General features: G+C 35.3%; 4 protein-coding genes across 7 annotated transcripts; all 4 read right to left on the bottom strand.

Annotated features, from left to right (window-relative positions):
- Positions 1-162: 162 nt before the first annotated feature.
- On the bottom strand, positions 163-829 carry LOC126682419 (dirigent protein 23-like). The gene has a single exon (XM_050378102.1). It carries the CDS (start codon positions 771-773, stop codon positions 213-215), a length of 561 nt encoding a protein of 186 aa, XP_050234059.1. The 5' UTR covers positions 774-829; the 3' UTR covers positions 163-212.
- Positions 830-2798: 1969 nt separating this feature from the next.
- Positions 2799-5943, bottom strand: LOC126680215 (probable amidase At4g34880). The gene is made up of 5 exons (XM_050375279.2): positions 5274-5943; positions 4477-4691; positions 3825-4070; positions 3546-3744; positions 2799-3343 (listed from the first exon to the last, which is right to left on the bottom strand). The coding sequence occupies exons 1-5, from the start codon at positions 5802-5804 to the stop codon at positions 2966-2968; spliced, it is 1569 nt and encodes a 522-aa protein (XP_050231236.1). The 5' UTR covers positions 5805-5943; the 3' UTR covers positions 2799-2965.
- Positions 5944-6314: 371 nt separating this feature from the next.
- On the bottom strand, positions 6315-9381 carry LOC126680216 (probable amidase At4g34880). Its single transcript, XM_050375280.2, has 5 exons — positions 8234-9381; positions 7934-8148; positions 7449-7685; positions 7161-7359; positions 6315-6746 (listed from the first exon to the last, which is right to left on the bottom strand). Exons 1-5 carry the CDS (start codon positions 8759-8761, stop codon positions 6390-6392), a joined length of 1536 nt encoding a protein of 511 aa, XP_050231237.1. The 5' UTR covers positions 8762-9381; the 3' UTR covers positions 6315-6389.
- A 127-nt stretch (positions 9382-9508) lies between these two features.
- Positions 9509-12483, bottom strand: LOC126680214 (probable amidase At4g34880). 4 transcript variants are annotated; one of them, XM_050375274.2, is made up of 5 exons: positions 11814-12483; positions 10787-11037; positions 10439-10678; positions 10143-10341; positions 9509-9995 (listed from the first exon to the last, which is right to left on the bottom strand). In XM_050375274.2, exons 1-5 carry the CDS (start codon positions 12327-12329, stop codon positions 9603-9605), a joined length of 1599 nt encoding a protein of 532 aa, XP_050231231.1. In that variant the 5' UTR covers positions 12330-12483; the 3' UTR covers positions 9509-9602. The 4 variants fall into 4 exon arrangements, with proteins under 4 accessions (XP_050231231.1, XP_050231232.1, XP_050231234.1 ...); XM_050375275.2 differs by having other exon boundaries at positions 10787-11001; positions 11814-12482; XM_050375277.2 differs by having other exon boundaries at positions 10787-11020; positions 11814-11985.
- Between the last annotated feature and the right edge of the window lie 995 nt (positions 12484-13478).

Below are 13478 nucleotides of genomic sequence, written 5' to 3'. Positions count from 1 at the left end.
AAGGTGGTACCTATGAAATAAAAGTCAATTTTATTGTAAAAGATAAAAATGGTAGTCACTTTTGTGGTAATTTTGTTATCTTCTCATATAAATATCATTCACGTACATACTATATAGCTCAATTAAATATATAGATTAAAGGCAATAAAGCAAACCACTATATAGTAATTAATATCAAACCATATTATTATGGATGTCACAAGAAATACAATCTAGTGAAGTACCGTTACATTGTATCCAACTATAGCATCCCCAGTACTCCCATCGAACCAATGCGTCTTCGCAATTGCATATCCACGAGCCAACCGGAAAACGCCAGTCCCACCGACCACCGGCAACTCGCGCACTGGACTCATGGCCGAGTTCTTCCCGAGTATGCTAATACAACTCCCATTGTAGGCTCCATCTATGAAGGAAAAAGTCATGGCCATGAGGAGACTTAATTCAGTCTGCCCAGCTGATGCATAAAGCCCCTGTGCCCGCCCCACCAGCTTCGAGTTCGGCTCGGGTCCTTGGGTTAACGGATCATCCGCCATCATTATAGCACCAAATAATGTGGGTGATTTTTCGGTGTTGGGTGACCGAGCAACCTGAATTGCTGTCGGGTTCTTACCGCTGACTATGTCGTGGAAATAGAATTGGAGATTGGTCACTGTCTCCTTTTTTTTGGTAGTGAGTTTTTTGGCTGTGTTTTTCTTGGTATGCAAGCTTAGTGCGCATGGCATGTATGCTACTAGAAATAACATGAACAAAACTATGCAAAACTTTGCCATTTTGTCTCTATGTTTGTGTTAAGTTGAAAGAAAATATTATTGATTTAGAAAAGCTAACACTTTTGAGTCTTAAATATGAGTGTTGGTCTTGCTAGTTTGCTTTATATTTCAAAAGTGGGTTAACAACAATTCACTACTAGTTTTCTATGACTTTGACTACCATGCATTGATTTGTTACAAGTGGAAGAATCACGATTTCTTTTCGGTTCGGGTTATATAACATGTGACTATCTGATTCACTTTTAATCTTTCGACAGTTCAAATTTAATCTTTTTCTAGCTCTAATTTCACTATAAATTGTTTCTTACTCATTTTAAAAAAATTGACAGTAATTCGAGCTAGGACCACTCTAATTCTAGCGTTAGTTCCATCCATGCATGGCGCGAAGAGTTTTGACGTTCATATAATTTACCCCAGCTCGAATATATATATATATATATATATATATATATATATATATATATATATATACTAGTCGATATTAATTTAATGATTAAAACAGTCAATCATGGAGTGATGTGATTGGTAGTGGAAGTTTCGAACTCGACTTTGTTTTTACCATAACAATTTTTTGTAGCGTACACACCGTTAATAAATGTGGATCACCTCTTTATAACAAGCGTAAAAAAATAAACTGCCAACGAGCTATATCAACTGGTATAAGCGCTAGGTAGCTTTCTATTAGAATCGTAGTAGGTTGAGTTCTTCTAACAAGCGGTAAAAATTCTTCCGCCCCATTCAAAATAAATGTACTATTTTATTCTTAATGGCGTATTAGTCCTGCCAAAATAAATAAAAAATAAAAAATCATAATATCCGAACGTCTCGTTAGGGTGGGAATTCAACGACTCCAATCTTTTCTTGCAGTGAAGAAAGAGCTTCAAATTCAGAAAAAAAAAATGTGGGAATGTAATAAGTGGACATGTGGATAGTATGTGGAAATTTCCTCTTCCAAATTGGAGAAATTAATTTGTTTCAGTTTACTAAAATATATTAATTATATGTACAAATTTGTCCACCTAATATTTCTTTTTTGTTTTCTAAACATTGTCGCGAAGAAATAATGTGCTTCTTGGCATGCTATTTGTCTTGCATATATCTACTTCAAAGAAATTAAACCAAAAAATTTCAACAAAGTTAATGAATAGTAACAATTAATTTATATTAAGAGGTGTGTATGTTATCATTGCCAAATCTATGTTTGACAAATTAGCTCACTAACTCCTTTTAAGCTTAACGGAGCTAAAAAGTCAAATATTTTTAACTTTCAATCTTTGATCTCGGTACAATATTCATTTGTTCTTTTTGTTTATTTTAAAGGCTTAAATGCACAAAAAATCACCAACTTTCGCGTGTTTTTGATATTTAACACGAACTTTTAATTTTGGCGTAAAAATACATGAACTATCAAATTTTTGCATATAAGACCAAGTTTGCATTTTTTCAAAAAACGATGTCGTTTTAAGGCAAAAACGGTGCCGTTTTAGGGGAGAAACGGTGTCGTTTTATGCCTAAAATTATGTTCGTGTTATTATTGCAAAAATCAGATAGTTCGTGTATTTTTATGCCAAAATTAAAAGTTCATGTTAAATACCAAAAACACGCGAAAGTTGGTGATTTTTTATGCATTTAAGCCTATTTTAAACTTTAAATTTATTAGCATTGACCAATGAAGAATAGAACATTTGAAATTGAATTTTGATGTTGTTGCTTTTTTTTTTGAATTAAGAGTTAAATTTTATAGTAATTATAAAAAATGAATTTTGCTAAATAATGAATTAGTATAGAAATTTATCTGAAAATTTGGACAATTAAAACAATTGGATAAAATTACAACGAAATTATTAGTATGGAATAGAGTTACAAAATTTAGAAATTTTGAATAGATTTGCAAAAAAAAAAGTTTGACTTTTTTTGCACCATTTAGCCTTTTTTTTTTATTATATTAGTACTATTATTATGTATTTTATTTTGGTAAATAATTATTGAATTAGCACGTCCACAAAGCAGTGGAAACAATCGAACTGAACAAACCTCCGGTCCCAATCGAACTGGTTGAATCATTTCAATTGATTGACATTATAGTTTATCTTCCATATCTTGAGGTGAAACAGCTTCCTGTTAGCACTATCTCAAGATATCTAGAAAATATTATTATTGTGCATCATAAACATCACAAAGAAGAACTATACTTAAGATTTGAATAAAGGAGCCTTTCTGATCTTAGTAGCTTGCTCAAACCCATAAGCAATCTCTATTAGTTTCGGCTCGCTGCCCTTTACGCCTCCGAAGCAAATGCCGAAGGGCACCCCTTTACTATCATAGCCAGCAGGAACACTAATGCCAGGATACCCTCCGATTGCAAGCAAAGATGAGAAACTTGAGCTCCTCACTATATCAAAAGGACTCACCAATGCGTCTAGATTGCGTTTCCTTACTAGTTTCTCGAGCCCATTTCTCGAAAGTACGTTTAGGTTAGGTAATGCTAACTTCAATATCTTATCGGCATTGGTCTTGTTCATCGATTCAGCTGATTCGAAGATGTCTTGGCCATAATCCTTTGTCTTCTCCTGCTCATTCAAATGAAAACAAAATCAGTTGAAGTGTTCATTTTTGTTTAATAATTTTCGCCTATATTGCACGGAAACTTATTGAATCTTACGTTTCCACGTTTATGTAAACACTTCTAAGACTCCAAAACTCTATGTCTATAATCTATTCTTGTTAAAAAAGATGTTCATGTGCTATATTTTTGCTCATATGCATACTCACCAAGTTGGCGAATCTTTTATTGAAGGCGATGAGGTCGGCTAGGGAACGGACTGGAGATTTCACCAACTGTTTGAGGTAGGCGTTGATCGCTGGCTTAAATTCAGCCAACAATGCAAACTGTTCCCCACTTTCGTAGCCATTTACAATCTCGGTAATATTTGATATCTCCAAATGGTCTATGACAATCGCGCCTTTTCGTCTAAGTTTGCACAAAATTTGTTCCATCATAGCATACTTGCAACATTGATTAGTAGATCATTAGAATGTTTAGTCAGTTACCTTAAAGTATAGATGTGGCGTTTGAAAGCTCGAGCTACGACAGATCCTTGGTCATTGCCGAATGTGAAGAATGGGTTTCTCACTATCCCCAATCGCTTGCCTTTAAGTCCGTCACGCTTAAGAAACTGCTTGTAGCCGCCTTTTGGAATAAACCTCGCTGCAGCTCTGGTAGCTTTGTCGTAGTAATCAAAACCTACAATTGCATCGAGGACATAAACTGCGTCTCTCACTGTCCTGCACATAGGCCTGCTCTATCCAAAATGTGACATGTCTTAGTAAGTTTATAACAGCAGCAGGCATATGGATACACTTTCATGTTTATGATTTAAAAAATGTGGAAGTAATAAAATGCTCTATTTCAAAACTAGCATACACATCTCATGTTCATAAAAAACAATTAATTTGTATCATTCTGCTACTATTGGATTTGAAGTAACACATATGTTGCACGGAAACAAAAATATTAAAATATTAAAATGAAAATATTAAAACCGAAAAAATCAAAAGAGAAAACAAAAAAATGATATGTTGTATAAGAATAAGTTATAATATTAAGTTTAGGAGTTCACAAACGTTTTTATCTCCGTAAGTAAAATGCCAGAACACAGGACTCGATAGGTTTTCATACAATGCTTAAAAGAAAATCACATACCCAACAGTGTCCTGTCTAGGGGAGATTGGAACAACTCCACCTCTACTAGTAAGACCAACGGTCGGTTTGATACCGACTACGGAGTTAGCACTCGACGGACATAAGATCGAGCCATCAGTCTCAGTCCCTAGTGAAACTGCCACTAAATTTGCTGCAACTGATATTCCAGACCCGCTACTCGACCCACAAGGATCTGCTGATAGAACATAAGGATTCTGCAAATAACAATAACCTCAAAAATCATAATAACATACTATTCCATTTTCCCTTATAAATTATAGGTAGCAATATAGAATTGCAATTTTTACACTCAATTAATTGCAGTTCTATCACCACCTTTATACCATACTGTTTTTCTGCTGCCTCCAAGCACGGTAAGGCTTGATTGCTTTAAAAGTTACAAATTTTATGTAAAATTTAATACGAACTTTTAATTCTTGCAATATTGAAAACTAACTTACATATTTTTGCAATTCGAAACACTAAACAATTTCCGTCAAAAAATTGCTAATACAAATGACAGAACAATGTACATTCTAGTGCCCACATCAGCATCTTTTTAACGAAAAATTGTTCAGTGTTTCATATTGTAAAAAAGTGATAGTTCATACTTTAAATTGCTAAAATTGAAATTTCATATTAAAATTACAAAACACGCTAAAGTTCGTGATATTTAAAGCAATTAAGTCAAAAGGTAATAAAATTACAAAAATTAGTAACTGATAAATGACATTGCAAACATTAATTTTTAAAGATGGTGATAAAATGCACTATAAAATTTGTGATATAACACTTGCCTTTCCTTGCCCAGTTCTTCCACAGTAACCACTAGGCAAAAAACTAGATCTAAAAGCAGCCCATTCAGTCATGCTAGCTTTCCCTAGTATGATAGCTCCAGCTCTCCTCAACTTCCCAACAACCCCTGCATCTCTCGGCACGACCGAACCCACCAACGCGTACGAGCCGGCCGTAGTATTAAGCTTATCTTTGGTGGCAATGTTATCCTTGAGCAGCACAGGAATGCCATGCAAACTAGGTAAAGTTCTATGCGCTTTAGCTTTGCGCTCGCGGTCAGCCTTTTCGGCTAGATAGCGTGCGTCGGGGTTCAGTTCTATGACTGCTCTAAGCAGAGGATTGAGTCTGTGAATTTGCTGAAGGTAGAAGTTTACTAACTGTGTGGTAGTTAGTTTGTTTTGGTGGAAAGCTAGTTGAATATCATCTATAGTTGCTTCTTTTATTGAAAATGATGCAGCAATTTGTGTAGAGAATTCACATGTTAATGTGATTGTGAGAATTAAAAGAAATGGTAAGCTGAAGGTGGTAGACATTATAAACTTAGATGAATGAGAACTTTGAAGTGTATAATTTGATGTTTTTATTTGCTAAGCTGTTTTGCATACTTACCAAAGCACTTTTTTCAAGACATAGCCAAGTGCTAGATAGTGGTTCTTTCAGTTAGTGGTTGTCATTTGACAGTTGCACCATGTCATATTAACAAGTAAATGAGTATTTGCACTAGGAAATATTTCACACGACTAACGCATTATTGGTCTTATGATGCAACAATTATGTTCATTTTGATGTGTAGTTTTGTAAAAAAAAATTAAAACAAAAAAAAAGTTTTCAATTGAAATGTCAAACATTCTTTTTAGAATATCAAAAAGTGCAAAAATGATAATTAAAATGAGTCCATGAGCACTTTCCTAGCTTTTGCCTCAACTTTTTTTAATTTTTTTTTCCTTATGTAAAGTCTCATACATCTGTAAAGAGATCCCATTTTCATAAACAAATGGCAGGAATTTGACAGAACACAAACCAATTGATTATGCATATTATAGTGACACCAAGACAATATTAATTATTTCCCATTTGAAAATTCATAATTTTAAATTGTTTTTTCAGAAAACAAATATTCAAGCCTTGAAAGAGGGAGGCTTTCTAATCTTGGTAGCTTGTTCAAAGCTATAAGAAATCTCAATTAACTTAGGTTCAGAACCTTTGAGTCCTCCAAAATTTATGCCAAAAGGGACTCCCTTGTCATCATATCCTGCAGGCACATTGATTCCTGGAAATCCTCCAATTGCAAGAACAGGACCAATTCTTGCACCAGGACTCACTATTGCATCTAATTTGTTGTCCCAGATCAATTTCTCAAATCCTTCTCTTGTCAGTTTGGCCAAGTTTAATAATGCTGCTCTTTCTACCTTGCCGATTCCGTTTGTTGCTTGGGCTGCAAGAAATATATCTTGCCCAAATTCCTCCAACTTTTCCTGCATGATCGATCGTTCATTTAAATACTTTCTTTTTAGATGCCATTTATTACTAGGCAGAACAAATCTATCTATCTATAACTATAACCAATTTGTCATATATACTATTATCTGTAAATCTTACTGGTTTTGTTTAGCATGAATATATGCATGATTAGTTTGGAGCTGACGTGTATATATACCAGATATGATAAATTATGTACACCTAGACATTCCACGTCAAATTAGCTATGCTCCAAAATAGTCATGAGTATTTTTGACAACGGTCAAAAAAATATCGGATCAAACTGGGAAAGTTCAAAAAATATGGATGGTATCTGTGGTAAACGTGATATAGTTGCGAGGACATAAATTCATTTTGCTTTGTTACTTTCCGTGTTATTTAAGGAACTGCATATGTATAATATTACTTACCACATCTACAAATTTTTGGTTGAATGCTATAACATCAGCCAAGCTTCTGACTTGTGAAGCCACCAGCATTCGCAAGTATGCATTTAAGGATATTTTAAATTCAGCTAGCAATGCCACAGCTTCACCGCTTGCATTAGGATTCAAGATAGTCTCTATATTTGCAATTTCCAAATTGTCTACAATAACTGCACCTCCTTGCCTGTGCATTTGCAAATTGATGAATAAATACGAGTTATAAGGCCATCTCCAACAGGAGCATCAACTCTAATTTGTATCTTTAAGTATTACCTTAGTGTTTGCAGATGATACCCAAAAGCTTGACTCTCAGCTTTACTGGCAAAGCTCAAGAATGGATTCCTTACTACGCCAAGCCGCTTCCCTTTGAGCCCATAAGGCTTGAGAAATTGCTTGTACCCACCATATGGAATGTACTGAGATGCTTGCTTGGTTGCAGCATCGTTGTAATCGACACCTACAATTGCATCAAGAACGTGGACAGCATCCGATACTGTTCTGCAGATAGGCCTGTACATACCATCCATAGCCAAAGAAATGTAACTTAAATCTTTATAATCTGTGTTGAACGGAAACTTCTAGAATCCTAAATTTTTTATTTTATTTTCGTTTCCGGAAATGCTTATAAAACTTCGAAAATCTATATTTCTAACTTATTATTGTAAAAAATATCGTTCCTCAATTTCTCATTTCGGCATTTTCCTATTTAGTTTCTTCATTTTCGTGCTATGTAACGATGAATAGCTAAAGAAACGTACCCAACAGTGTCTTGTCTGAAAGAAACAGGGACAACCCCAGCTCGGCTAGTGAGACCAACTGTTGGTTTTATACCAACAGCTGAGTTAGCATTGGAAGGGCATAAAATGGATCCATCAGTCTCTGTCCCTACAGACACTGCTACTAAATTTGCTGCTACTGATATTGCCGGTCCACTACTTGACCCACAAGGATCCGCCGATAGAACATAAGGATTCTGCACAAGAAATTCGATTTTTATCAGTGCATTATTGTACACAATATGTTTGATAAAATGACTAGATATTCATGACTGAACTCACCTTTCCTTGTCCACCTCTAGGACTAAATCCATTTGGCAGTGTAAGTGATCTAAAAGCAGCCCATTCAGTCATGCTAGCCTTTCCCAAAATGATAGCTCCTGCTCTCCTTAACTTCATTACAACACCTGCATCTCGAGCCACGACGGATCGAAACAGCGCAAATGAACCAGCTGTAGTGTTGAGCTTATCCTTGGTCCCAATGTTGTCCTTAAGCAAAACAGGAATTCCATGCAGGCCAGACCGTGAACCTGATGAATTAGTCTTGCGCTCGTAATCTGCCGTATCAGCTTGATAGAGGGCATCAGGATTGATTTCTATAACTCCATTGAGGATTGAATTAAGCCTACGGATTTCTACAATGTAGAACTGAACCAGCTGCCTTGAAGTGAGTAGGTTTTGGTCAAAAGCAAGTTGGATATCAGCTATGGTTGCTTCTTGAATTGAGAACCCATCACTTGTTACAGCAAGAAGAAGAGCCAAGATGACAGATGAAAAAAGAGAAAATTTCAGCTGTTCATCTGTTGCCATTTTGTAATCTGGAACAGATTTTTTCTTTCTTTTCTAAAATATGGTTTGAGGCAGATGACCAGAAATGGTTCCTATATATACATAGATAGGACCTGCATATTCTTCAGAATCATATATTTTTAGGACAACTACTATTATCCCCTGGGGGTAAAGTAAAAATTACTGTTCTCTCTGTATTTTGGAAAATCATAGTTTTCCCTCACATTTAGATACAAGAGATTTCAGTTAAATGAAATTAAAACATTAGGGGGGTAAAAGTAATTTTTTAAAATATAGGGGAAAACAGTAATTTTGAACTAACCTCAAGGGTGATAGTAATTATCCCTATATGTTTTATGGGGACAAGTAGTAGCTCTTAGTCTATGTTCATATGACCAAGTCCTCAAGCAGTTTTTTAGGCCTAGTTGCCGTCTAATTTTGGTACTTTCTATTGAATAGGTTCTAGAAGAGGAAAATATGTAATGCATTAAAGCCAAAAGAAAAAAGACGATTACCATGTTGGCTACTCATCTGTCCTTGAGCAGGATGGTTTCTCCACATTGCACAGGTAAAAACTATAGGATCAAGCCATCCCAATCTGACAGTTATTAGCAACAGTATCATGTTCTGTTGCCTCCAGCACTGGCATCACTTCTGCCAATTGGTAAATTTACATGCACAAACTCCGAGTCAGCAAGATAATTCAAACACAAGAAATCAACCAGATTAGTAGTTAACCTGAATAAACAAACAAAAATAAATGATAAATGGTTGAACAATTTCTTTTCATAAAATATGAGTCATTGAACTCTTCAAATTTAGTTTTGCAGAAATGTTTAAGCAGTCCTAAGCATGATGCCAACTATATACTTCCAAAGAGAGGATCTCTTGTCAATTGATAAGTCTTGAGAAAAGGAGGCCTTCTTGCCATGGTAGTTTGTTCAAAATCGTAAGCAATCTCAATTAGCGTAGGCTCAGTTCCCTTTAATCCACTAAAACAGATACCAAATGGCATTCCGTTTCCATCATACCCAGCTGGGACAGTAATTCCAGGATATCCTCCAATCGCCAAAACGGAGACAACGCCTGAACCAGGTGTTACCATAGCATCTAAACTATTTTCCATCATCAGCTTCTCAAATCCATCTCTTGACAGCCTTTTCATCAACTCTTTTGCCTTCTTCTCTTTTGAGCCGATGCCATTTGTTTTCTCTGACATTATGAATGAGTCCTGACCATACTCTTTGATTTTTTCCTGAAAGCAGAGTTTATTAAGTACCAAACATTAGTTCATGATATCTAATATTTCATTAGCTCTGTCATTTAATTATCAGTATTTATCTTGAGAAAATCTCTGAACTATCACAGTAAAACTGATATGCTAACAGAATCATGCACTTACAATTTCAGGGTTATTTTGGTTGAAGGCAATAACATCCGCAAGCGACCTCACAGGAGATGTGATAAGCTCTTTCAAGTAATCATTTAAGGCAAGCTTAAACTCGGCCATCATGAGTGTAAATTCACCGCTTTGTTTTGGACTGATAATCTGATTTATGTTGTGTATCTCAAGATTGTCCACTACAGTGGCACCTTTTTTCCTACAAATTACAACAGATGATATAAGCTGCAACTCAGATCACACATATGCAGATGCACACAAACACATATATATGTTTTAATGAATTAGTTTATTACCTTAATAAGTTTAGATGATGCTCAAAAGCAGAAACTATAGATTCATTCAACAAGTTCATGAAAGGGTTTCTAACAATCCCTAATCTTTTTCCTTTGAGCCCATTTGGATTGAGGAATTGCTTGTAACCACCAACAGGAATAAACTTGGCAGCTTCAGCTGTTGCTTCATGATCCCTCGGATCATAACCCACAATTACGTCAAGCAAGTAAACTGCATCAGACACTGTCCTGGTGATAGGCCTGTAGGTAGATAGATAGACCATTATACATGTGTGCATTATCAGTTATACAAAATGATCGGTACACAGACCATGATACTTATTCGATTTGCAGGATATGCATACTCACCCAACAGTGTCCAGGCTGGGCATAACTGGAATAACACCAGCTCGGCTAGTAAGTCCAACAGTGGGTTTGAATCCTACAACAGAGTTATGATCCGAGGGACATATGATCGAGCTATGAGTCTCAGTTCCAAGTGAAACCGACACCATATTTGCTGCAACAGAAATTGCTGATCCACTGCTCGATCCGCATGGATCCCCAGCTGAATAGTAAGGGTTCTGCATGTTTTCCATAAAGCTGAAGCATTCAATACACTTGCATCCAAATTCAATGGCAGAGTTCAATTACATGCGCAGAAGAATCCAAGCTAGCAGCTTTTAATGACCAAAAAGTTGAATTATCCTGACAATCTACAATATGCGCATTAAAGAAAAACAAGAACAGGGACCAGGTTGAACTATACATTTATTTAATACATATTACATAGTATTAAATAATCAGTTCACTGAATTAAAGAATGCCTTGACTTTACCTTACTCAAATAGTTAATAAATCAAATGAGATCGCCAAGAATGATCTCTAGACCTCTTAATCATGAAGAAAAAACTCTTATATTATCAAATAATCAAATCACAAGCTATTAGGTGTGACTCTTCTAGTATGAATAAACGGTCAGTCCGGTTCTCGAATTTGTGTCTCGGGATTAAATAAGTTATTTTTAGCTTTTTTTAAACAATTACATCCTCAAACTTGTGTTTCGAAGTCAAATAGATCACTTTTTGTCAAATAGATGCCCAAACTTGTCTCTCATAATCAAATACAACACGCGTTTGACACAAACGTATATAAATTTGGAATTACTTAGTGTTTGGATCTAATTAACTAAAAGAAGTTAAAAATAACTTATTTGACCGAAACACAAATTTAAAAATCTAATTGACAAAGAAAATTAAATAATTTCCTTAACCCCGAAACAAATTCGAATGCCAGATTGACCCTTTGTTCGTTTTAATATTTATAACATTATTAACTTCAAAAAACAATACAAAAAAAAAACTAAGAAGAAAAGAAGAGAGCTTAGCTTACTCACCACACCTTGTCCAGTTCTCGCACACCACCCATTAGGAACGCCACTCAAAGACCGAAACTTATACCACTCACTCAGACTACTCTTCCCCATAATCACCGCCCCGCCTTCCCTCAACTTCTCCACCACCCCCGCATCCCTCGGCGCCACCGCCCCGACCAACGCGTAAGAGCCAGCACTCGTATTCATCCGATCCTTAGTTGCTATCGTATCCTTAAGCAGCACCGGAATCCCATGCAACTCACCCAAACACTTGCCATTTCTTCTCTCTTCATCGGCTTTTTCTGCCTGAAACTGTGCGTCCGGGTTGAGTTCGATGACGCTGCGGAGGATTGGGTTGAGGGATTTGATTTGGCCAGTATAGAAGTTGAGGAGCTGGGTTGAGGTTAGTTTGTGCTCAGTGAAGGCGGTTTGGATTTGTTTGATCGTTGCCTCTTCGATTTTGAATGATTTGGTGTTGATTGGGGTTGAGATTGAGAGGAGGGTGAGTAGAAGTTGGAGTTTATTGTTGAATTTCATTTTGTTTTTTGTTGGATTGATTGAGATTTAAGTTTGATTTATAGGTTCATTACTGGTTTTAAAAAGTGGATTTAGCAGCTTGAGTACGAGAATGGAAAAGCTGATTAACTTTACGGGACGGAGTGAATTGAAAGATACCTTGAAATTGTGCATGATGCTCGATTAACTTGCGCTTAATCATTCTTATCAATTTTATATTATAAACTAGTCGTAAGCCCGCGTATTTACGCGGAATCAATTTAAATAAAAAAAATTAAATAATAATTTTATTTAATAATTAAATGTGAGAATTAATGTTAAAATAAAAATTCATAATATGCAAAATATTAAAATAAAGGTTAATAGTCTTACAAACAGCTGATCTTTAATTTTATTTTCAATAACACCCTAATGTTTAAAATCAGTCAATTTTATCATATTTTGTATTTTTGACTTTAAATTGTACCATAAAACATCAAATTAAACTTTTTTATTTGGATAATATTCAAAATCAGTCCTTCATATTTTTCATATATTCTAAAATTTATTTAAATATTATAAATACAATAAAAACCTTTTTCTCCACAAATTCAAAAAAAAATTCAGTTATTTAATATACATTAGTTGTATTTCGTTTTTTGAATACACGCTTCGAAATCCGCCAATGCCTTCTTTGGACCCGCCATCGCCCGCAAACCCGCCGTCGTCTTCCATGGGAGGACGATGTCGACTTTTTCTCAAAATAATTAGTTGTAACCAATCTCGTTCACATTTACCAGTGAGCATCTTTCTTCTTTTATGTCTTGATCTTTTTCAATTAATCTTTATAAATCTTTCAATTTACAAACACTAAAAACTACTTACACAAAAAAAAATTCAGTTATTTAATATACATTAATTGTATTTCGTTTTTTGAATACACGCTTCAAAATCCGCCAATGCCTTCTTTGGACCCGCCATCGCCCGCAAACCCGCCGCCGTCCTCCATGGGAGGACGATGTCGACTTTTTCTAAAAGTAATAAGTTGTAACCAATCTCGTTCATATTCACCAGTGAGCATCTTTCTTCTTTTATGTCTTGATCTTTTTCAATTAATCTTTATAAATCTTTCAATTTACAAACACTAAAAACTACTTACAAATTAATATTCAAGTTCAATAAAACTGATTT

The sequence above is a fragment of the Mercurialis annua genome, linkage group LG5 (genome assembly GCF_937616625.2).
Source record: "Mercurialis annua linkage group LG5, ddMerAnnu1.2, whole genome shotgun sequence".
Lineage (NCBI taxonomy): Eukaryota > Viridiplantae > Streptophyta > Magnoliopsida > Malpighiales > Euphorbiaceae > Mercurialis > Mercurialis annua.
Note: the sequence above shows the minus strand (reverse complement) of the source record. Positions and strands in the feature narration are given on the sequence as shown.

Excerpts from the sequence above, each read along its gene's own strand:
- LOC126682419 (XM_050378102.1), bottom strand. The coding sequence starts at position 773 with ATGGCAAAGTTTTGCATAGTTTTGTTCATGTTATTTCTAGTAGCATAC.
- LOC126680215 (XM_050375279.2), bottom strand. The coding sequence starts at position 5,804 with ATGTCTACCACCTTCAGCTTACCATTTCTTTTAATTCTCACAATCACA. Across the intron at positions 4,071-4,476 it reads CCTAGACAGGACACTGTTGG|GCCTATGTGCAGGACAGTGA; the intron begins GTATGTGATTTT and ends TGGATAGAGCAG. Across the intron at positions 3,344-3,545 it reads ATAAAAGATTCGCCAACTTG|GAGAAGACAAAGGATTATGG; the intron begins GTGAGTATGCAT and ends TTGAATGAGCAG.
- LOC126680216 (XM_050375280.2), bottom strand. The coding sequence starts at position 8,761 with ATGGCAACAGATGAACAGCTGAAATTTTCTCTTTTTTCATCTGTCATC. Across the intron at positions 7,686-7,933 it reads TTCAGACAAGACACTGTTGG|GCCTATCTGCAGAACAGTAT; the intron begins GTACGTTTCTTT and ends TGGTATGTACAG. Across the intron at positions 7,360-7,448 it reads TATCATCTGCAAACACTAAG|GCAAGGAGGTGCAGTTATTG; the intron begins GTAATACTTAAA and ends GCAAATGCACAG.
- LOC126680214 (XM_050375274.2), bottom strand. The coding sequence starts at position 12,329 with ATGAAATTCAACAATAAACTCCAACTTCTACTCACCCTCCTCTCAATC. Across the intron at positions 11,038-11,813 it reads CGAGAACTGGACAAGGTGTG|TGTATTGAATGCTTCAGCTT; the intron begins GTGAGTAAGCTA and ends TTTGGATGCAAG. Across the intron at positions 10,679-10,786 it reads CCCAGCCTGGACACTGTTGG|GCCTATCACCAGGACAGTGT; the intron begins GTGAGTATGCAT and ends ATCTACCTACAG.